This window comes from Natrix helvetica (genome assembly GCF_964273705.1).
Source record: "Natrix helvetica genome assembly, chromosome: 1".
In the NCBI taxonomy this organism is placed as follows: Eukaryota; Metazoa; Chordata; class Lepidosauria; order Squamata; family Natricidae; genus Natrix; species Natrix helvetica.
In genome coordinates this window covers 1976177-1999700 of record NC_138548.1, presented here as the reverse complement: position 1 = coordinate 1999700, position 23524 = coordinate 1976177, and the positions used below count along the sequence as shown (strand labels likewise).

The window sequence follows — 23524 nt, the reverse complement described above, 5'->3', positions numbered from 1 at the left end:
AGAGCGTTTATGACGGCGAGGTCGCCTTATCTGTCCACGAGACACTCCCACAGTCCCCACCACAGATGATCAAAGCCGGGCTCAGGAAACTGAGATGACACCCTCTTTTGGTGTTCTTGGGTGGTTTTTTTTTTTTTTTTGCTAAATCTTTATTTTTAGTCGATTTTAGTTCGTTTTCATCCGGACGAGGAAACGGACAGATTGGGAGCAACAGGTTCTTCTTAGGGCCTAAGGCTGACTCCTACCTCTGCTTATTAACCCGAGATGCAATTGGCCAGACATGTTTATGGTTTACTGTTCTCAGCATGCAATTAAGATGAGGCCCACGGAGAAGAGTTAAGTGGTTTAATCAGGATAGAGCTGGAAGGGACCTTGGAAGTCTTCAAATCCAACCCCGGGCTCAAGCAGGAGACCCTATAGCAGTGAGGGCAAACCTTTTTCTAAAGGGGTGCCACAACTGTGTGTGCGTGCACTATCGCGCACGAGCATGTGCCCACCCCCCTGTGCTTGTGCAAGGGACTCCCTACCTGTGCATGCATGAGCAACCCACCACGGCGCATGCACGAGCGACTCCCATGTGTGTGGGGGGGATTTTCACCCTCCCCCGGCCCTCCGGAGGCTTTCCTGCAGCCTAGGTAGAGCGAAAACAGCCTCCCCCGGCCCTCCAGAAGGCTGAAAATCAGCTGGCCAGTGCACACATGTGCACTGGAGTGGAGAGCTGCGGTGCCGACAAATATGGCTCCCCGGTGCCATGTGCCACCTGTGGCATGCGTGCCATAGGTTCACCATCCCAGCCCTCTAGCCTTTCAGACAGATGGGCCTTCCGTCTTTTCTTAGGTCTGTTTTTCCAGCCACTTACAGAACCATCTGGCAGTGATGCTCCCCACGTTTTCCTAGCTGAGCGAGAAGTAGGTTTTGTGGTCTGCTTTGTCGAAGGCCTTGCTGAAGTCTAAGTCTACTATCTCCTCCGCGTTTCGCTGTTCTACTCATTTGGCCACTTTGTCTAAGGATGAGATGAGATTGGTTTGACCTGACACGTTTTTCACCAACTCCTGCTGGCTGCTAGTTACAACTTTATTTGTTTTCTAAAGTGTTTTTTTTTTTTAAGTGTCGTGCCCGGAGAGAAAAGCAGGCTGGTACCCACTTCAAACCCAATTAAGGAAAAGTTTGTTTGATGAGGCCATTCAGTTTAAAGAGGAGGGGAAAAAAGCTTTGATGCCAGTCCTTTTCTCTGCCCGCCCTGGCCTCATCCGGACCACAACACCCACTTCCCTTAAATGCCCGCTGCCCTCCTTTCACTGCAGTGCCAACTCAGCTCTTCCCTTCGTTGTCCTGCCGTGGGGCTGGCAAGTCTCTTCCGTACAAAAATGGGGAAATGCAGCGTCACTTCCCTGGTGTTGCAACAGGCAGGCCTCTTCCTCCCCCCCTCCCCCCCCCCCTCTGCAGTAAAGTTTCTTCCAGGGCTGTTGGGGGGGGGGGGGGAACGTTTTCCCTTTCCTGCATGGCCTGCAGAGTCCTGGGTCTCGTGGCTCTGTTGAGGCTTTCTGGCCGATCTTTTTGCTTCTGCTTTGTAAAGGCCTTGTCTTAACTACTTCCGGGTTGGAGTGCCGGTCCAGACCCTGGAAAGCTGCAGATTTAGATCCCAAGAAGCAGAAGAACAGAGGAGTTGGAAGGGACCTTGGAGGCATTCTACTCCCACCCTCTTCTCTAGCAAGGGACCTTATAGCAGGGCTGCCAAAGTCAAGGCCCGGGAGCTGGAGCTGGCCCGGGGCGGAGGGGTGCTTAGATGTGGCCTCCGGGGCCACCCTGGAAACAGCAAAGGACTGGCCCACAGGGCCTCTGCCAGTGAGAATGGAGCTCGGGAGCCCCCTTTCGCTGGCAGAGCCCTCGGGCCCCACAGGCGCCCCCGACACAAGTGACATCCAGCTGGCCACGCCCACCCCAGCCTCTCAAGGTCAAACCCCTCTGCAGCCCTCCATGAAATGGAGTTTTGACCCCCCTGCCCTACACCGTCTTAGCGGTTGCGTTGCGCTCCCAGCTTGGCAATTTTTGCAAACGTTTTGTCACCATTCCTGGAGACGTCGTCAGTGCGTTTTGTATTGTGCTCGTCTGTCAGAAGACGGGTCAGACAGACGAGCACAAGTCAAAGCGCACTGGTAAGGTCTCCTCGAGTGGTGGCAAAACGTTTGCAAAAATTGCCAAGCTCTGAGCTCAAACCAACGGCCTAATTACCAACCTGAGCTGCTAATATTCAAACATTTCAACCCTATAACCATGTCAGACAAATGGCTGTCAATCAGACTCCCTTTCTGAGATTCAGCTATTCTCCCCGTTCCCCCTCAGTCAGGGTCCTTGGCGTTCTCTGAGCTTGGTGTCCCAACGGTGCTTTCTCAAGAGGCAACTGGACTTTCTTGTTTTTTTCTTCTGAAGACGTTTTGCTTCTCCTCCAAGAAGCTTCTTCAGCTCTGACTTGGATGGTGGGGAATGGAAGGATTTATAGTCCTTGCAGAGAGCTGGTCATTTGCATTCTTCGAGAGAGTTATTGAGGCCGCCTGGAGGTCCACCTGTGTCCTCAGGGTCACCTTGGAACTGCTGAATGGACCGTGTTGTAGACCGGAGATAGAGGAGGTCGTCAGCAGTTCCAAGAAGGCTCCACCCCCATTTGCACCACTCAGGTGACCCTGAGGACACCTGAGATAAGCCTCCAGGTGGCCTGAAGGACCCTCTAAAAGGATGCAAATGACCAGCTGTCTGCAAGGAGTATAAATCCTTCCCTTCCCCACCATCCAGTCAGAGCTGAAGAAGCTTCTCGGAAGAGAAGAAAAACAAAAACCAAAAAAGGCCAGTTGCCTCTTGAAAAAGCACCTTTGGCCTGGAGGACTGAGAATCTCCACAGACTCTGAGCTTGGTAACTTTCTTGGAGACATTTCATTGCCAAACTAGGTAAGATCATCAGTTCTAGAAGGGAGTGGAGTTTATTCTCAGATTGTATTCTGGTTGGTAGCTGCGCCCTGTCAGTGTTGGTCTTAAGAGTTTCTTTGGTTGGGCTGTTTACTGCTGGCTTGTTCAGCAGTTCCTTGATTAGGCTACTGTTTAAGAGAATACCAGAGTTGGAAGGGACCTTGGAGGTCTTCTAGTCCAGCCCCCTGCCTAGGCAGGAAACCCTACACTACTTCAGGCAAATGGTTATCCAACCTCTTCTTAAAAACCTCCAGTGTTGGAGCATTCACTTGTTGGAGGCAAGACAGTCTGCTGGTTAATTGCTCTGTCATGAAATGTTGGTCTAATGTCTGGTTGTTGATCTGTTGTTAATCTTGGGGTTAATCTATACTCATCTGGGTACTGACTGCTAGTAGGGAGGTGTTTTTCTTCCCTTTCTGACTCGTAGATCTTTTTGCATCGTATAGAGATATTGTTTATGTCTATGTGTCTGTCGATGGCCGAGCACCAGGCTTCTAAGTTCCCTGGCCTTTTTGGACTTGGTCTGGTCCAGAAGGGTCGTAGGGTTAAGTCTGTCCATGTGTTGTAAAATGAAAAAGAGTTTTCCTCGTGTCTTCCAACGGCTAGTTGGCGTTCATGGATGTCTTCTGCCAGCCTTCTGCCTGTTTGTCTTACATAGTGTTTGTTGCAGTCATTGTATGTCGTAGATGACATTCTCAGTTTTTAATTCTGGGACTGCTGTGACTTTTGGTTTGCTTAGATCAGGGGTGTCCAAACTTGGCAACTTTAAGACTTGTGGACTTAGCTGGATGGAGGATTCTGGGAGTTGAAGTCCACAAGTCTTAAAGTTGCCAAGTTTGGACACCCCTGGCTTAGATTGTTGCGAGGGACTGTTTGTTGGCTTGTCTGCTACTCTGATTGCGTTGTCAGTGTGTTTTGCTTGGCCTTTATAGGGCTTGTGTTGGTTGTGCTGTATTGGGTTGAGTCAGGCACTTTTTGCTGAAGTTGTGTGGATATCCACTGTTGGAAGACGTTGTATAGACCGGGGGGGGGGGGTCACCATCCTTTCGGACCTCAGGGACCACTAAATTCATAATTTTAAATCCCGCGGACCACTAATAAGATTTTTTAAAAAAAGATAAATAGTATTTAGTGCAATATAAAAAATGCAAATAATTTTCTGCGGACCACCAAAATCTTCTCCCAGACGACTGGTTGGTGACCGCTGGTATAAGACCCTCGTATTTCTTTTTCCTGCTCGCTAGGGTTGCTGCAGTGAGTTTGTGCACAAATTGATGAGAACACCCCACAGTCGTCCTCTTCCCCCTCCTCCTCTTCTAGCACTGATGAGGTCACCTAGCTGGGTCATGAAACATCTAGAAGAAAACCACCAAGCTCAGAGAGCACCAAGGATCCTATTCTCCTCCTCCACCTTTCAGACGCTTCATGACCCAAATAGGTAACATCATCAGAGCTAGAAGGAGAAAGAGGAGGAGGACTGTGGGGTCCTTCGTCCTCTCTGAGCTTGGTGGTCTCATTGCAGACGTTTTACGACCCAACTAGGTAACATCATCCGCTCTAGAAGTCTCTTTTTTTCCCCTGTCAGTTTCCCTCCCCCTTTTCTTGCCTACATAAAGGCAAAAGGCTCATCCATATGACAAAAAGCAGACTTTTTTTTCTTCCTTGGTTTTTCCGTTTCATTTTTATTTATTTATCAAACTTAGGGGACCTCCCATTTCGCTCTTGAGTGACTTTGGACAGCGTCCGATTAAAACCATACAAACCAGATAAAATACTAAATAAAAAGAGGCAGGGAAGATGAGGGGAGAGCAAGAGACCGGCTCCTGGCGGAGAACAGACCCCAGCCCTCTTCTAAGGCAGGAGTCCAAAGGACGCCTTAGGTGAGACTTTACTCCTTTGTGGACGCCCAGTGTAAAATTCGCCTCCATGTTTGGCAGCCTGGAGGAGTAACATGGTTTGTCACTTCAAAGCCATGAAGAGAGCCAGGTACCACCACCCTGCCTTCGCCTTCAAAGAACACACTTTTTTTTTAGACCAATCAAACCTTTGAATTTGGATGTAATTGCACCTAAATCTAACTCTGTCCTTAAGTAATTATTGTTTAATACGAACATCTCTTATGGCATGTACTAACTTTTGATTTTTGTGTCATTTGAAATATTACAATCTGATGGACGGCAACATTTTGGAGAGCAGGCCCCGGATTCCGCCTCTCCACGTTTCAAAAAGCCGAGCGGTTGAGGTTCCCCTCTCTTCCAGGGAGCCACAGCGCTTAGACTTATATACCGCTTCACTGTGCTTTTACAGGCCTCTCTAAGAAGTTTTACAGAGTCAGCCTCTGGCCCCCAACAATCTCGGTCCTCATTTTACCCACCTCGGAAGGAGGGAAGGCTGAGTCAGTCAGGATCGAACGGCTGGCAGCCGGCAGTCAGCAGATGTAGCCTGCAGTACTGCTTTCTAACCACTGTGCTACCCCGCCTATGGATGGATGGATGGATGGATGGATGGATGGATGGATGGATGGATGGATGGATAATAGATAGATAGATAGATAGATAGATAGATAGATAGATAGATAGATAGATGATAGATGATAGATAGATAGATAGATAGATAGATAGGCAGATAGATAGATGATAGATAGATAGATAGATGATAGATAGATAGATAGATAGATAGATAGATAGATAGATAGATAGATGATAGATAGATAGATGATAGATAGATAGATGATAGATAGATGACATAGAAGTTGTGGGAGCTTTATCAGTGGAGGCTTTCAAGAAGAGACTGGACTGCCATCTATCAGAAATGGTGTAGGGTCTCCTACTTGGGCAGAGGGTTGGATTGATGACCTCCAAGGTCTCCTCCAACTCTGTTAATCTGTTAGATAGATAATTGCGTAGGGAGGAAGGGATGGATGGATGGATGGATGGATGGATAGATAGATAGATAGATAGATAGATAGATAGATAGATAGATAGATAGATGATAGATAGATGATAGATAGATGATAGAGGCAGGCAGACAGAGTAGATATATGGATGGATGGGTAGATAAGAATAGATGGATGGCTGAATAGAGAGATAGATAGACACACACACAGTAGATGGCTGGATGATTGGATAGATAGAATAGATAGATATAATAGTTGGATGGATAAATAAATACAATGGATAGATAGGTAGTGCATACATAGATGATAGATAGACTGCCAGACAGACAAACAATCAGAATAGGAGCTGGAAGGGACCTTGGAGGTCTTCTAGTCCAGCCCCCTGCTCAATCAGGACACCCTCTCCCATTTCAGACAAGTGACTGTCCAGTCTCTACTTAAAAACCTCCAGTGGGGAAGCATCCACAATGTCTGAAGGCAACCAGGATCGAACTGCTGGCAGCCTGCAGTACCGCATTTAAGCCACTGCACCAGCACAGGTCTAAATACACAGAGAGAGATGGCAGAAAAACATGAGCTCGGACCCGTCCTCCTCTCCTGAGTAAGAAAATTGCCATGGTTAAGGAGGAACAGGCATCTACTTGCTCCGTCCCCAACGTCAAAAGCCTCTCGGGGGGGCCTTCACGCAAAAATTGCAAAGCCGGTGCCCCTAGGGGGTTAAGTGTAAGCCCCAAGTATTGCAACCACGTTAAAGAGCCAAGCAAGTCCAGGCCCTCCCGTGTGCAGGCTGGCATCCCGCCAACAGCCGCTCAGCCAGCCCTCCCAGGGCATTCTCACTGTCAGGAAATTTCTCCTCAGTTCTAATCAAGGAGAGAAGCAACTTAGAACTGAGGAGAAATTTCCTGACAGTGAGAACAATTAATCAGTGGAACAGAATTTGCCTCCAGAAGTTGTGAATGCCCCAACACTGGAAGTCTTTAAGAAGATGTTGGATAGCCATTTGTCTGAAACGGTATAGGGTTTCCTGCCTAGGCAGCGGGTTGGACTAGAAGACCTCCAAGGTCCCTTCCAACTCTACTATTGTATTGTATTGTATCTTCCTAAGGCAACCTCTTCAGATTAACTGGGAGGAAAGAGAAAACCTCAATACCATCCGGGGGAGGAGAAGCTTTGATGTAACCTAGGTGAAGTGCCCAAGGTGCTTGTCTTTGTGCTTTTGATCACGATCAGCCCCTTTGAGGCATGCGCTGGTTAGAAAGTCTGGCCCAGGGGCTCTCCAAACTTGGCAATTGTAAAGACTGGAGGAATTCTGGGAGTCAAAAGTCCACAAGTCCTAAAGGGTCCTTCGTTCCCCATGCTGTCTGAGGAATTCTGGGAGTTGAAGTCCACAAGGGGTATTGCAAGGGTCCTAAGTGTGACAAACAGTCACAGGGCTTTTTTCCCCCCAGTGCTGTTGTAGTTTTGAACGGTCACCAAATGAACAGTTGTAAGTCGAGGACTACCTGTATTCTGAAAGAATTTCTTGCTATTAAATCTGGAGGGGGAAAAAATGTTTTTCTCTTTTGCGAGAAAGTATTTCTGGGCATCTCAGAAGGGGCCTTTGTCCCTTTTCCATGTCCTGTTGCTCCACATCTTTCGAGGCTTTTGGAACAAGATAGCAGGTGGGCTCTGGGTTCTTTGCTGGGGAAAGTTTCTAGAAGGGAAGGGAAGAGAAGAGAGAATTAGAATGGAATAGAATAGAGTGGAGTGGAGTGGAATGGAATTAGATAATTGGAATAGGATAGAATAGAAATAGAATAGAATAAAATAGATAATTAGAATAGAATAGAAATAGAATAGAATAGGAGAATTAGAATAGAAATAGAATAGAATAAAAATAGAATAGAGAATTAGAATAGATAATTAGAATGGAATGAAATAGGAATGGAATGGAATTCTGTATTGACTAAGTGTGGCTGGACACACAAGGAATTTGTCGTTGGTGCACATGCTCTCAGTGTACATAAAGAAAAATAAAATACCTTCATCAAGAATAATAAGATACAACTCCTAGTGATAATCATAGGTTACTAATAAGCAATCAAATCGTAATAGGAAGCTAAATAAAACAATATAAATCATAAAGATACAATCAAAATGTTATAGTCATAAGTAGAAAAGGAAATGGGTAATTGGAAGGAAGAGGAGAATCTTAGTAGATAACTTGACAGTGTTGAGGGGATTATTTCTTTAGCAGAGGGATGGCATTGGGGGGGGGGGAACTGTCCTTGGCTCTAGTTGTTTTGGTGTGCAGTGCTCTATAGCGTCATTTTGAGGGCAGAAGTTGAAACAATTTATGTCCAGGATGTGAGGGGTGTGTAGATATTTTCACAGCCCTCTTTTTGACTCGGACAGTTTCCATCCCCAACATCTGCTTGGAAGGCAATTTTGGAAAAGACCCGGATTCTATCTTAACGGGGTGAAGCTTTCATTGCCTTCTGTCTTGTCTCTCTCTCGCTCTCTGGAAAGGATGTGGAAAAACTAAAATGGGAAAAAAAGAACTTCACGCTTGCTTTTATCCCAGTGAAATCTTTCAGGCCCCAAAGCAGGTTTTAACCGGTTATTCAGTCTGGGGCCATAAAGCCGAAAAATGTGGATTTTCCCGAGCGATGGCATTCCTCGGAACTCTCTCTGGATACGGCTTCCTGGGGTTGCATTTCGGACACGCAGACCCTCCCCCTGTAACTTGACTGCCATTAACTGTCTTCCATGCTCCGAACGTCTGTTTGGTTTCTTTCGAGACGAGAGTGGATTGACAGGGGCCTTTGATTTCAGGTCAGCCTGATTGATTGGCATTCTGTTTAAAGGCAGCAGACGGGAGGATTCCCCATATATTTCTTTCCTTTTCAGTCACGATAAAATGGAGGAAAATTTGGGGAAGTAGCCTGCAGATTTGGCGATGTGGGCAGCAAGACCTAGTTCACGTGGAAAAGAGGAGATAAATCTCAAAAAAAAAAAAGGATGATAGGCGTAACTCAAATTCTTTATCAAACGTCTATAAATCGTTATTTTCTAAAGCCCTCGAGGGCAGGACAAGAAGTCAAGGGCGGAAGCTTTTTTTTTTTTTAATTAAAAATTTTAATAAATTTTACAATTATCACCCCCCTTACCCTTCCCTCTTCCCACCCTCCCTCCCCCCAACCTCCCAAAGCAAAATACAGGGTATAAACATTTAACAACCATACGCTAACATAAGCTAACTAATTTTAACATGTTACTATTCTTGTGCTTTAACTCCCCCTTTATTAAACTAACTTTGAGGGCGGAAGCTTTTTAAAAGAAAGATCCAACCTAAAATTAAGGAGAAATTTCCTGACAAGGAGAACAATTCATCATTGGAACTGCTTGCCATCAGAAGTTGTGGGTGCTCCCCTTCCTGGGGGGTTTTGAAGAAGAGACTGGGCTGTCACTTCCCATGGATTCCTCTAGGGACGCTGTCGTTCTGGTGGGAGTGGGGGGGGGGGTTTCTATTCCTTGCTTTGCCTTGTTGTAACTTTCAGGACCTTGGGGAGGGGGGGGCGCAAGGGGTGTGCCTGGAGCCAGCTGCCTTATCCCATCTCTGGAACAGCCACCGTTGCCTTGGGAACCACCGTTGATCACCCCCTCTGCCTGAGCTCCCCATAACATCTTCGCACCTGGGGCTTGGCTGGATGATGGATGGGGTGTTGGGAGGGGCTCTGCCTGCAGCGGTTGTTTTCCTCGGAGTGGCTTCCAGCGGGAAAAGTCAGTTCCTGCCTACGTCCTCTTCCTGTCACAGCCTTCCAATGAAAGTTTCCTCTTTTTTTGTTTGAAATGGCTTTCCTTTGAAGAGGACTGGCGAGGCAGGGCCCTACATTTCTAAGGTCACTTGTCTGAAATAGAATCACAGAGTTGGAAGGGACCTTTGAGGTCTTCTAGTCCAACCCCCTGCTCATGCAGGAGACCCTACACCCCTTCAGACAAATAGTTGTCCAACATCTTCTTAAAAACTTCCAGTGTTGGAGGATTCACAACTTCTGAAATGGGGTCCCCTGCTTGAGCAGGGGGGGCTGGACTAGAAGACCTCCGTGGTCCCTTCCAGCTGTGTTCTGCTTCTGAATGCAAGACCCCATTGTTTATCTCATAAACAACCCACCTTTTTTTTTCTAAGTTAGAAGCAGGCGGGCCTCTCAGGTTAAAGCACATCAGCCAGGAGGCTAGTCCTCAGCCATCTCACTGTGATGATCTCCACCACCCAGAGACCAACACTTGGCAGGACTCTACTCTGTACCCGTCTGGGCTCCATGCTGCTGTCAGATCCATCCGTGTGCCTCTGGTTGTGTGTTTGTTTCTTCCCCCCCCCCCCCAAAAGGGGTTTGCTTTCCGGACACAGCAGCCGCACCCTTTCTGTTTCGAGAGAGACTCACAAACCCCAGGCAATGTCCGAAGGCTTATAGGCAGCAGACGGAAGTTCCTGATTGAATTGAAGCCATCGAGAAGGGTGTGTCTGTCTATGTGTGTGTGTGTGTGTGTGTGTGTGTGTGTGCGCGCACGCGCGCACGTGTCCCGTCTCGTCTCCAAGATCCCCACCCTATAAACAGCAACCGCTGCTGCTTGCTTCCCCAGTTGCTGGTTTTGTGGGTGTGGTTTGCCCTGCGCCACAGCCCTGCTTAGCCAGGAACAAAAGGCGCGTCATCGGTGGAGCCCGCGAAAGTTATTTGCAGAGAGGAAACTTTGCAGCCATCTGCACGCGTGTGAGAGCCCTGCGTTGGCCCAGCGTGAGGGCAGGGGGGGAATAGTTGTAAACAATTGTGCACAGCAATTTAAAGAATGACAGAGTTGGTAGGGACCTTGGAGGCCTTCTAGTCCAACCCCCTGTCCAAGCAGGAGGCCCTGTACCATCTCAGACAAGTGACTGTCCAGTCTCTTCTTAAAAACCTCCAGTGATGAAGCACCTATGATTTCTGGTGGCAAGCTGTTCCACTGGTTCATTGCCCTCACTGTTAGGTTGCTTCTCTCCTCAATTAGTTTCTATCCGTTTCTTGTCCTGCCTTCAGTGCTTTGGAAAATCAATCAATCAGAGTAGAACTGGAAGTGACCTTGGAGGTCTTCTAGTCCAACCCTCTGCTCAAGCAGGAGACCCCAGTTGACCCCTTCTTCTCTGGGGCAGCCCCTCTAATATTGGAGTAACTTCTATCCTGTCCCCCCTAGTCCTTCTTTCCTCTAGACTGGCCAAACCCAAATCCTGCAAACGTCCTTCGCATGTTTTAGTCTCCAGGCCTTTGATCATCTTAGCTGCTCTTCGCTGCACTTTTCCCAAAGTCTTTTTTGTAATGTGGGAAGCAAAACTGGATGCAGTACTCCAGGTGTGGCCTTACTAAGGCTTTACAAAGCTGCACTAAGGCTCCACGTGATTGTGGTTATGGCTGTCTAGCCTAGAACAGTGATGGCGAACCTATGGCACGCGTGCCACATGTGGCACACGGTGCCATTTGTAAGGGCACGCGAGGCGCTGTCCTGTCAGCTGGCCAGTGCGCATGCGTGTGCTGGACAGCTGAGTTTACTCTTTTTTAAAGCCATTTTTCACCCTCCCCAGGCTCCAGAGGCTTTATAGGAGCCTGGGGAGGGCGAAAAGAGCCTCCCCCGCCCCCCCAGAGGCCCTCCGGAGGCTTCATGAGCTTTCCTGAAGCCTCCGGAGTGCAAAAAAACTGGCCCTACGGGCAAACTGGAAGTTCAGGAACAGACTTCCTGTTTGCTCAGAGGGTCATTTTGAGCGCTCCGAAGGTTTCAAGGAAGCCTCCTGAAGGTCCCTAAAGACTTTGGAGTGCTTAAAACGACCCTCCGAGCAAACCGGAAGTGACTTCCTGTTTGCTCGGAGGGTCGTTTTGACTGCTCCCGAGGCTTCAGGGAAGCGTCCTGAAGGTCCCTGAAGCCTTCACAGTGCAGGGCGGGGGAGGCTGTTTTCGCCCTTCCCATGCTCCTATAAAGCCTCTGGAGCCTAGGGAGGGCGAAAAAAGCATGCAAAAATGGGGTGGTGGTTTCGCGCCTGTAGTGCGTGCATGCGCAGTGGGGTGGTGGTTGCGCATTGCATTATGGGTGCGGCACGCCTGCACACGACCACCCTTAGCTCCCCCAACTTATGGCACGCGAGCCAAAAAAGGTTCGCCATTGCTGGCCTAGAAGATAACTAGTATTTGTCACGCAGGTAACTAGAGGTAGTTGTCGACTTACAACAGTGACCTTTCGAAGTTACATCAGCGCAGGAAAAGTCTCTTCTTCAAAGCCTCCAGTGATGGAGCCCCCAAAAGAAATATCCATCTGGCTCAGTTCCAAACCCGGAGAAAGGCTCTGGAAACATGGAGGCTGATTGGAAAGATGGTTTATTGATAAAGCAGAATCACATCTGTTTGTAGTCCTGGAGTTGAGAGTGGGGATTCTTTATACCTTCTCTTGGGTTTTGCACTTGAGCTTCCTGTTCCTGTGCAATGACATGTCTTCTATTGACTTGTCGGATTCCTATGGGTTCATGTAGGGGTCACAGCTGGCTCTACAGGCAAAAGAGGGAATGCAAATCCTAGGTGTTTGTCTGGTGGCAGTCCAGTCTCTTCTTGAAAACAAGGGGGGAGTCAGAGAGACAAAGGTAGGGGCCCTTTAACTCCATTTCATTTGAACTTTCCTGACGCTGATGATTGGAGCTGTTTTCTACAAGGGGGGAGTCAGAGAGACAAAGAGGACTAGGTAGTAGCCCGCATGCCGTTAGGCGCGCGAATCATATATCTGTAAACCAAAATAGCAATAATACATTATGGATTCGTGCGCTTGAGATTATGATTTTATTTTATTTCAAAATCACGGACTTAGTTCAATGTAATAGCAGTTTTGCACCTGTCTTTCACAGTACTCTTTTCAAATTTGGATACTGTCTTCTTTGTAAATAAATTACTAGTCTACATAGATAGTTTACCTATCTAGAATCTCTAATCTGTGCTCTCCAAGCAGAAATTAGGTGCCCAATTCGGCCATTCCACTATGGAGATGCCACACTATCAGCCCCCTCTGCCACAAAGATCCTGCAGGAGAAGAGCAGTCTGGACAACCGTGGGATCTGGCAGGGTGAGAGCTGTGAGCCATAAACACAAAGCTTTTGCTGTGACCCAGCATAACAGATATAGTGCCCTTGCTGACCCTAATGGGGACACTAAAGAGACAGGTCAAGGTAGTTGTAATAATGATGACTCAAATAAGCAGGGGATCGTGGTCCAAAATGAAGAACTTACTTCGGAAAGGCGAAATGGGGACCCAGGTATCACACATTAGTCGCACAAGAAGAGCAAGGTATGCAAAAAGAGAAGTCACCTTCTGGTTGGTGATTCAATCGTAAGGGATGTAAATTTAGGAGAGGATATGGAGGTTTTAAAAGAGGTCAGGTGTCTGCCAGGTGCTACTGCCAGCAGAGACAAGAGGCGTATTCTTAAGATAGTCAAGAATGCAAGTAAGGACTGTGACGTTGATGCTATTATACATCTTGGCACTAATGATCTATCCCAGAAAGATGTACTTTCTGTGAAGAATGATTTCCAGAGCTTGGGGTATGAACTTAGTAGTATAGATTGTAGGCTTATCTTTTCAGAGGTTTTACCAGTATATAAGGAACAAAAAGGGAAGGGCCAGCGTGTAGCAGAGTTTAATGTGTGGCTAAAGGAGTGGTGTAAAAGGGAAGGCTTTGGTTTTATTAGTCATGATGTCTGCAGCTGGGCCAATGAAAAACTGTGCAAAAGAGATGGTTTGCACCATCCAAAAAAGGGACTGAGATACTTGGCATTAAATTCACAGATTTTCTTGATAAACATTTAAACTGAAGAGCGGGGACAGAGAATTAATTGACCACCCAACCAAGCAGAAGAACTAGATGAACTTTTTGCTAGTCAGCTAACTAAGGTATGTAGGAAGCACACCACAATAGTAGTGGGGGATTTTAACTACTACTAACGAACCTAGCAGACAAAATTATTTCCCAAAAAGTAGAGAAGGGAACAAGGGGATCGGCCATATTGGACTTAATTCTCACTGAGAGGAAATGATAGAAGGTGTTGAAGCCATAGGAACTCTGGAGGCAAGTGACCATGCAATATTGGAATTCAACATTATGCAAACAGAAGTAGTAGAACAAAGTCAAACTAGAGTCTTGGACTTTAAGAGAGCTAATTTCAATAAACTTAGAGCTTGAGAAGAATTCCATGGATGAGAATCCTCAAGAGGAAAACAACTCAAGAAGCTTGGGAAATTTTTAAAAATGAGATTACAAAAGCCCAGTCTAGCACAATACCAATGAAGAAGAAAAATAACAGCTCCCAAAAGAAACCAGCATGGCTGCATAAAGAACTCTCTGACAAATGGAAAGACAAAAAAGGTAAGTATAAAAAGTGGAAGGAGGGGGACATAACTAAGGCAGAATATCAGCAAACAGCCCGAGCATTTAAAGATGAAGTGAGGAAAGCTAAGGCTCACAATGAAGAAAGGCTTGCCACAAAAGTAAAAATTAACAAAAAAAGCTTCTTCCAACATGTTAAAAACAAGAAAAAAGTTAAGGAAACAATTGGTCCATTGCTAGGAGAAAGTGGCAAGAAGGTGACAAGCAACAGGGAGAAAGCAGAACTATTTAACTCATGTTTTGCATCTGTCTTTACACAAAGGGATAAAACAGTCCAACCTGTCAAAAGCAGCACCACAAAAATCAGATTAGGAACACAAATTGAAATAGGGAAGAAAATGGTAAGTGAGCACCTGTCTACCCTAGATGAGTTCAAATCACCAGGACCGGATCGATTACACCCCAGGGTTCTGAAGGAACTAGCAGACGAGATCTCAGAACCACTGAATTATATCTTTCAGAGATCCTGGAACACCGGGGAACTACCAGAGGACTGGAAAAGAGCTGATGTGGTTCCCATCTTCAAAAAAGGGAAAAAATTAGATCCAGGAAACTACAGACCTATCAGCCTAACCTCAATACCAGGAAAGATTCTGGAAAAAATAATCAAGCAACGAATTTGCGAACACCTAGAAGCAAACAAAGTAATAGCCAAAAGCCAACATGGATTTGTCAAAAACAGATCATGCCAGACTAATCTTATTGCATTATTTGACAAAGTGACAAAATTAGTGGACCAGAGGAATGCCGTCGATTACTTGGACTTCAGTAAGGCTTTTGATAAGGTAGACCATAACCTACTACTAAATAAAGTAGAAGAATGTGGGTTAGACAGCATCACCACCAGATGGATTGGTAACTGGCTGACCAACCGCACTCAACGTGTAGTCCTCAATGGAACTGCATCTACATGGAGGGAGGTATGCAGTGGAGTACCCCAAGGCTCTGTTTTAGGCCCAGTACTCTTCAACATCTTCATCAATGATTTGGATGAGGGAATAAATGGGGAACTCATCAAATTTGCAGATGACACCAAGCTGGCAGGAATAGCCAACACTCCAGAAGATAGGCTTAAGATACAGAAGGATGTTGACAAACTTGAACATTGGGCACTATCTAATAAAAAGAAATTCAAGGGTGAAAAGAGTAAGGTTCTACATTTAGGCAACAAAAACGGAATGCACAGGTACAGTATAGGTGATACCTTACTCAGTAGTAGTAACTGTGAAAGGGATCTTGGAGTCCTAGTGGACAACCATTTAAATAGGAGCCAGCCGTGTGCAGCAGCTGCCAAAAAAGCCAACGCAGTTCTAGGCTGCATCAACAGAGGGAGAGAATCAAGATCACTTGAAGGGTTAATACCACTTTATAAGGCCTTAGTAAGGCCACACTTGGAATACGACATTCAGTTTTGGTCGCCACAATGTAGAAAAGATGTGGAGACTCTGGAGAGAGTGCAGAGAAGAGCAGCAAAGATGATTAGGGGACTGGAGACTAAAACATATGAAGAACGGTTGCAGGAACTGGGTGTGTCTAGTTTAATAGAAAGAAGGACTAGGGGAGACCTGATAGCATTGTTCCAATATCTCAGGGGTTGCCACAAAGAAGAGGAATCAAGCTATTCTCCAGGGCACCTGAGGGCAGAACAAGAAGCAATGGGTGGAAACTAATGAAGGAGAGAAGCAACTTAGAACTGGGGAGAAATTTCCTGACAGTGAGAACAATTAACCAGTGGAACAGAATTTGCCTTCAGAAGTTGTAAATGTCCCAACACTGGAAGTCTTTAAAAAGATGTTCGATAGCCATTTGTCTGAAACGGTATAGGGTTTCCTGCCTAGGCAGGGGGTTGGACTAGAAGACCTCCAAGGCCCCTTCCAACTCTGCTATTGTATTCTGAAAGCTTCCGGGGATGTTTGCGTGTGATCCTCATTTGCAGAAAGAAAGCCTTTTGCGTGCCGTGGGGGGGGGAGATTATCTGGGAAAGCTGCTCATTGGAAGGGGATTATCCCGGGTCAAGGTTGCCTTTGCTCGGCTGAGGCTGCAAAAGCTTTTGGGTTTGGCCAGTCCACAGAAAAGGACTATGAAACCTTAGTAAAGCGACACTTGGAATCCTGCATCCAGTTCTGGTCATCACGACACAAAAAAGATGTTGAGACTTTGGAAAAAGTTCAGAGAAGAGCAACTAAGACGATTAAAGGCCTGGAGAGAAAAACATAGGAAGGACGGTTGCAGGAACTGGGCCTGGCCACTCTAGAGAAAAAAAGGACGGGGGGGTCAGGATTGCAGCCTTCCAGTATTTGAGGGGCTGCCCCAAAGAAGAGGGGGGTCAACTTATTTTCCAAAGCACCAGAAGGCAAATCAAGAAACAACGGATGGAAACTAATCAAGGAGAGAAGCAACCTGGAATCTAAGATGAAACTTCCTAACAGGGAGGGCAATGAACCAGTGGAACAGCTTGCCACCAGAAGTTGTTGATGCTCTGTCACGGGGGTATTTTAAAGAAGAGACTGGAAAGCCACTTGTCTGAAATGGGATAAGGCAGTGATGGCTAAACTTTTTGTGCCAAAATCACATGCGCACCCACACCCACAATGCACTTGCCCCCCTTGCGCATGTGCAAATGAAACCCCCCAACTCCTCCCACCCCATGCATGCACGCAACTCCCCCCTGCGCATGACCCCACACCCGCACAAGGGGTGGGACACTGCAACCCCCTGCGCTCCCCCATATGCGCATGTGACCCCGTCCCCGTGCATGTGTGTGCGACTCCCGCATGCGCAGCAGAGACCTGGAAATCAGCTTGCCAGCAGGAGGCGCCTGCACATGCACAGTGGAGCCACAGCTTCGCCACCATGGGTCTAAGGCAGGCTGGGGGATTCTGGGAGTTGAAGTCCACAAGTCTTAAAGTTCCCAAGTTTGGGACACCCCCTGATCGAGGGCCTCCCGCTTGAGCAGGGGGTTGGACTAGAAGACCTCCAAGGTCCCTTCCAGCCCTATTCCAATTGAGGGCTACTGGGATGGGTTGGATTGGCTGGCTGGGGGATGCTGGGAGTTAAAGTCCACATTTCTTGAAGTAGGGAAAACATTAGGTTAGGCATTTTTGTAACCCCGGAAAATCCGGAGGGGGGGGGTTGCTAGGAGTTTGAAAGCTGCTCTGCTCCCCCCCACCCCGCGCAACTGTGTGCATGGATGCGCAGCGAAGGCATGGGGTGCAAGGGAGAGGGGGGGCGCACAGGGCCCGTGGGGGGGGTGGATGGAGCAGCCGGAGCGAAGCCTGCAGATGTGCAATTAATCCCGGGAGCCGCCGCATTGTTGACCGAGTAACACCGGTTGCCCCGGGCGACGCGCTCGGCTCCCGATTGGTTCCCGGCGGCGGTTGCCCCGGCGACGGAGAGAAAGCTTCCCAAACTAAACAAAAGCTGTTCCGTTCCCCCTCCCTCCCCGCCCTTTGAAGCGCACCAAATGCATCGGGCTCTCGGGTCAGGCCTTCCGGGGGGGGCAAAGGGGGGGCAAATGAAATCTCCTCTCTATGGAGACTGCGGGGAAGCCAGGCGCTATGCAGCAATGTTCGGCGGGGGGGGGGTGACCCTTCCCAACCCATCTTTCTGGACGGGATGGAAGAGAGCAGCATAGCAAGGTTGACTCAGCCTCCCGTCCTTCCGAGGTGGGTCAAAGGAGGACCCAGAGGGTTGCGGGGTAAGAGGCCGACTCTGCAAACCACTCGGAGAGGGCTGGGAAGCACCGTGGAGCGGTAGAGAAGTGGAAGTCCTGTTGCACGGCTTAGCATAGAATGGAATATAGGCATGCAATAGAATATAGAATAGGAAAGGGGGGCAAGAATAGAATAACAGAATGGAATGGAAAAAATAGACTAGAATAGAATACAGAATAGAATATGGAAGGGGAGGAGAGGAGAGGAAACAGAACAGAGAAGAGAAAGGATAGAAAATAAAACAGAACATAGAATATAGAATAGAGTAGAACATTGATGAATATGATTGTAAAATTTAATTGTTATTGCACAAAATATTTGTACCCAGACGACATACTGCTTAATGGACTGTTTGTTCTTTGTATTAAGATAAAATAAAAACTTTACAAAAAAAAAGAATGGAATAGAACAGAACATAGAACATAAAACATAGAACACAGAATAGAACATAGAACATTAAATATAGAACATAGAATAGAACATAGAACATAAAACATAGAACATAGAATAGAACATAGAACATTAAATATAGAACATAGAACATTAAATATAGAACATAGAATAGAACATAGAACATTAAATATAGAACATAGAATACAGAACAGAACACAGAACAGAACATAGAACACAGAATGGAATAGAATACTTTATTGTCACTGTGAATACACTAGGCATACATGAAAATGAAATGACGCTGCATGCAGCTCTCAAAGGCTCTCCACCTTCAATATAAACATATCTACATGACAAGATAAACAAAGACAAAATGATGCATGTACCCACATATGTTAGATGGTTTTATAAACACACAGTGTTTATAAGCAGCATCCAGCTTCCTATAATCTTCTCCACTCTCTTTACCACTCTAATCAAGGAGAGAAGCAACCTGAAACTCCCTAACAGGGCGGACAGTTAACCAGTGGAACTGCTTGCCACAAGAAGTTGTGGATGTTCCATCACTGGAGGCTTTTAAGAAAAGACAGGACAGCCACTTGTCAGAAATGGGGTAGGGTCTCCTGCTTCAGCAGGGGGCTGGACTAGAAGACCTCCAAGGTCCCTTCCCACTCTGTTATTCCGTGTTGTGTCAATGTTCAGAAGAGGAGAACTGCAAGTGACATGATAGCAGTCTTCCAATATCTGAGGGGCTGCCCCAAGGAAGCTGCCCCACCCATCTTCCAAAGCACCTGAAGGCAGGACAAGAAACAATGGACGGAAACTATTCAAAGAGGGAAGCAACCTGGAATGAAGAAGAAACTTCCTAACAGTGAGAACAATTAACCAGTGGAACAGCTTCCCACCAGGAGTTGTGGGCGCTCCAAACACCAAGAGGAGACAACCAGCTGTCTGAAATGGCATAGGTTCCCCTGCTTGAGAAGGGGGTTGGACTAGAAGACCTCCAAGGGTCCCTTCCAGCTCTATTCTATTCTAAAGTCATCAAACCTCTTCCATAATTGCAGAGAGCCTGGCTGGTTGTTTTTATTTTTCTACGTGCGTCTGGTTTTGTCCTTTTTGCACATTCCCCTGGGGTGCGAAGACGTCCAAAAAATAGGCTCAGCCTCTGGCAAGGATGTAACAACAGCAGCGACAAATGTTCCAGGAGGGGGGGGGGATTCGAAGAGGTTGCAATCTTCCCTACAGCCTTGTTGGGTAGTCTGAGGCCGAACGTGCCCATGGCAGGTGGAGAGATTGAGGCTGCTTGCTCTGGGGAGCAGAATTAGGACTGAAACCGGGAGGGAGGGGGGAATCCAGAATTTTGTCAGTTCTTGGTGAATTTAAACAATGGGGTAGTCCTCGACGTACGACCACGGCTGCACCCAAATTGGTCATTGCCAAGCCGGGCAGTCGTTAAGTGGGTTTTAGCCCTGTTTTACGGCCTTTCTTGCCACCGTGGTGGTTAAGCAAATCGCTGTGGTTGTTAAGCGAGCAACATGGTCGCTATGTGAATCTGGCTCCCCCATTGGCTTGGTTTGTTGGACCGTCACAAAAGGGGACACTGCGCCCATCCTAAATGTAGTTAATCCTCGACTTACACCGGTTCATTTAGTGACCGCCGGTTCATTCAATGGCTGGGAGTCTTGGCAGAGCCACCGGTCTGAGAGGGAAAGGGAGAGAGAGAGAGAGAGAGAGAGAGAGAGAGAGAGAGAGAGTGAGTGGTGGGGATGGACTAGGAGATCTCTGTGGTCCCTTCTGCGGAAGGGAAAAATACGCTATGCGATAGAGCTCTGTGCCTTTTAGTCACAGCTTTGACATGGACGTCTTCGGAAGGCCTGAAATGGGTTGGGTGTGAATCCGTGTGTCAAAATCGGAGCCTGCCGTGGGCCTCAATGTTTCTCCTCGTCCCCCAGACCTTCGGCTCTCTTGCTTTCCCCCAGGTGGGCAGCTGGGCCTGTGGGAAATGAGGAACCGAACGCCAACGGTACGAGCTAAAGTTGTGGCAAGGTCCCCAAAGTCATGTGCTGGTGGGTTTGAGGTATATAATGTTGGGCAGTGGGTCGGGGCCAATTAGAAGGGACCTTGGAGGTCTTCTAGTCCAACCCCTGGTCGAGCAGGAAACCCCATCCCTGGGATGGCGAACCCATGGCACGAGTGCCACATGGCACACAGGGCCCTCTCTGTGGGCACACCAGCTATTGCCTAGCCCAGCACCACCGTGATTGCCCACGTGCCACTCACCAGCCAGCTGGTCTTCAGGTCTCTGGGGCGCATGCGCAGGGGGGCGCATGCAGGGGGCACGTGTGCATACGTGGAGATGCTTGCATTGCATTTTGGGGCCTCACACCCCATTTTGGCTTCCAGTTTGCTGCAAGGATCCTTCTATCCTTTTGGAAGGGATATTTGAGGTCATCTAGTCCAACCCCTTGCTCGGGCAGGAGATCCTAGACCAGTGATGGCTAAACTGGCTAATGCAATGCGTGTGTGACCCCGCCCCATTCATTCACACATCTCCCGTATGTGCCCTGCCCCCTGCGCATGCGCAGCAAAGACCTGAAAAGCAGCTGCCCAGCGGGAGGCGCGCATGCATGTGCTGTGCAGCTGAGCTGGGGCGACGTCTGGCGTGCCCCGCAGAGAGGGCATCCCTTCTTCCAAAGCCTCGGGTGACAGAGTCCCCACAACCTCTGGTGGGAACTTCCGTTCCCCTGGGCTCCTTGTCCCAGTTGCCAGGAAGTTTCTCTCCTTGATCCGTTTCCATGCGTCTTTTCTGCCTTCAGGGGAAAGTCTGTGAGCTGCCACGAATGCCCAAGGCTGTGCATGATGGGAAGAGTCTTTGGCTTGACGCAAAGCAACCCACAAGGCTTCTGCTTACACTGGAACCCCCCCCCCCCCGGGATTAAAATGCGCCTTCTGTTTTAGAGCAAGGATGGGTGCTCTGATTCCCCTTCAGACTGGCACCCTTTTCTCCCCCCTTTCTGGGGGGTCATTAATTGCCCCCACCCAAAAAAAACCACGCACACACACACACACACAAAACTTAACAGCTGCCCCCGTTTGGCTTGGTTCTATTTTAAATACGGGCAGGCCAATTTTATCCAAAATAAAAAAAAAAGTTTTCAAATCTTGAAAATCCACTTCTGGTTACCAGCAAAGGACTGGCGTGACTGAAGGACTCTTTTTAATCGGGGGTTGTTGCAGCCTTCCCTTTGGGTTGGTAGCTGTTTGCCCAGGGGGTCCTCGGCTTACGACCACCCTTGAGCCTGGAATTTACGTTGCTAAGGGAGACATCCGTTAAACGGGTTTTGGCCCGTTTGTAGTGACCGGTGGTCTTGCCACGGTGGTTAAGTGAATCTCCACAGCCGATAAATGAAATCAGCCAGTTGCTAAGTGAATCCCCTTGGACGCCGCTGATCAGAAGGTCGCTGAAGGGGACTGGGACCCAGCGATGGCCATAAGTCTAGAGCGGTTTCCAAGCGTCGGAATTTCTGATCACACGACCACGGGTTCTGCTGCAGAGGTCGGAAGTGTGGAAATGGTTGCAAACCTCCTTTTTTCCCTTACTGCTGTTGTAAATTTGAATGGTCACTAAATGAATATGTCATAAGTTGAGGACTACCTGTAGTTTGTAAGTTTGCTTGTTTTTCATGGAAGCCTCTCTAAAGATCTCCAGTATCCTGCAGGGGTTAGGGGTGAGAGTTACTTTAGAATGAATGAGCTGTAAGGGACCTTAAAGGTCTTCTAGTCCAGCCCCCTGCTCATGCAGGAGAGCCTATACTAATTCAGGCAAATGGCTGTCCAGTCTCTTTTTAAAAGCATCCATGGATGGAGCACCCACAACGTCTGGTGGCAAGCAGTTCCACTGGTGAATTGTTCTCACAGTCAGGAGGTTTCTCCTCAATTCCAGGTTGCTTCTCTCCTTGATTAGTTTCCATCCGTTGTTTCTTGTCCTGCCCTCAGGTGCTTTGGAGAATATTTTGACCCCCTCTTCTTTAGGGCAGTCCCTCAAATACTGGAATCCTGCTCTCATACCCCCTCCCCAATTCTTCTGTTTCTTTAGACTAGATCAGATGGCTAACCTTTTTGTTGTCACATGCCGAAAGTGCATGAGCGCAGCCGTAATGCAAAACATATGCGCCCCCTGTGCATGCCTGCACTCAACCCCCCATGCTCTCATCCCCCCCCCGGTGCCTGTGCATGTGAACCCCCCCATGCAAACAAGAAGAGAAGGAACCAGGAATTGAGGAGAAACTTCCTAACTGTGAGGACAATTAACCAGTGGAACGGCTTGCCACCAGAAGTTGTGGATGCTCCATCACTGGAGGTCTTTAAGAAGAGGTTGGACAGCCATCTGTCTGGAATGGGTTGGGGTCTCCTGCTTTGAGCAGAGGGTTGGACTAGAAGACCCCCAGGGTCCCTTCCAGAGCTGCCCTTCCCACTTCGTTTATGTTGTTCTCCCCTTTAATAACAAACCAAAGGGGAAAATTGCTGCCATCTGCAGCGGGGGGGGGGGGGGGGTCCTTGGAGCTCAGAGTCATCCAGAGATCCTGAATTGGGGGGGGGGTTCTTTTGAGTCATGGGACAGGCTGACCAAGCTCCCAAAGCTCTCTCCCTCCCTCTCTTTCTCTCTCTCTCTCTCTCTCTCTCTCTCTTTTAGCAAAGAAAGGCTGCATTTCCCTCTTGCACGCTCTCTGCCTGGAGACGGAGCCAGCCGGGGTAAACAGAGTGTTGCTAGCAACTCCCTCTGTCCGGCCAGGCTCTGCTTGTCGGCCTTTGCCTGGTGTGACGAATGACGCAAGCGCTTTGCAAGCGAGCCGCCTTTGAGCCATCTTACGGAGCCCCACGGGGGGCAGCTTGGCTGTCCGCCTGCCGTCTCTCCTCCCTCGGATTTGGATGCCGCCCATTTCAGACGTCTCGCCCCCAAATGTGCGGCTGCCACAAAGGAGAAAAAAAGAGGGTGTCAGCTGGGAGGGGGTCACCTGCATGAGGAAGAGGGTTGGACTAGAAGACCTCCAAGGGTCCCTTCCAGCTCTGTTCTGATTGATTAGTTTTTTCCAAGAAGGCAAAAGACAAGAAACCATGGATGGAAATTAGTCA

The 23524-nt window shown here is 48.0% G+C and overlaps 1 protein-coding gene across 6 annotated transcripts in view; it reads left to right on the top strand.

The window, feature by feature from the left end:
- Positions 1–23524, top strand: part of RFX2 (regulatory factor X2) — a 49883-nt gene that overhangs the window by 1064 nt on the left and 25295 nt on the right. For 2 of the 6 annotated variants that reach the window (XM_081936285.1, XM_081936280.1), the window contains exon 1: positions 80–110. The exons of 2 other annotated variants lie outside the window; for them this stretch is intronic. In XM_081936285.1, coding sequence (XP_081792411.1) covers positions 95–110 — 16 coding nt within the window. In that variant the 5' untranslated portion in view covers positions 80–94. Of the gene's footprint in view, positions 1–79; positions 111–2923; positions 2944–23314; positions 23354–23524 lie in introns of those variants that run through there. 2 more of the 6 variants (XM_081936283.1, XM_081936282.1) reach the window with 2 other exon arrangements.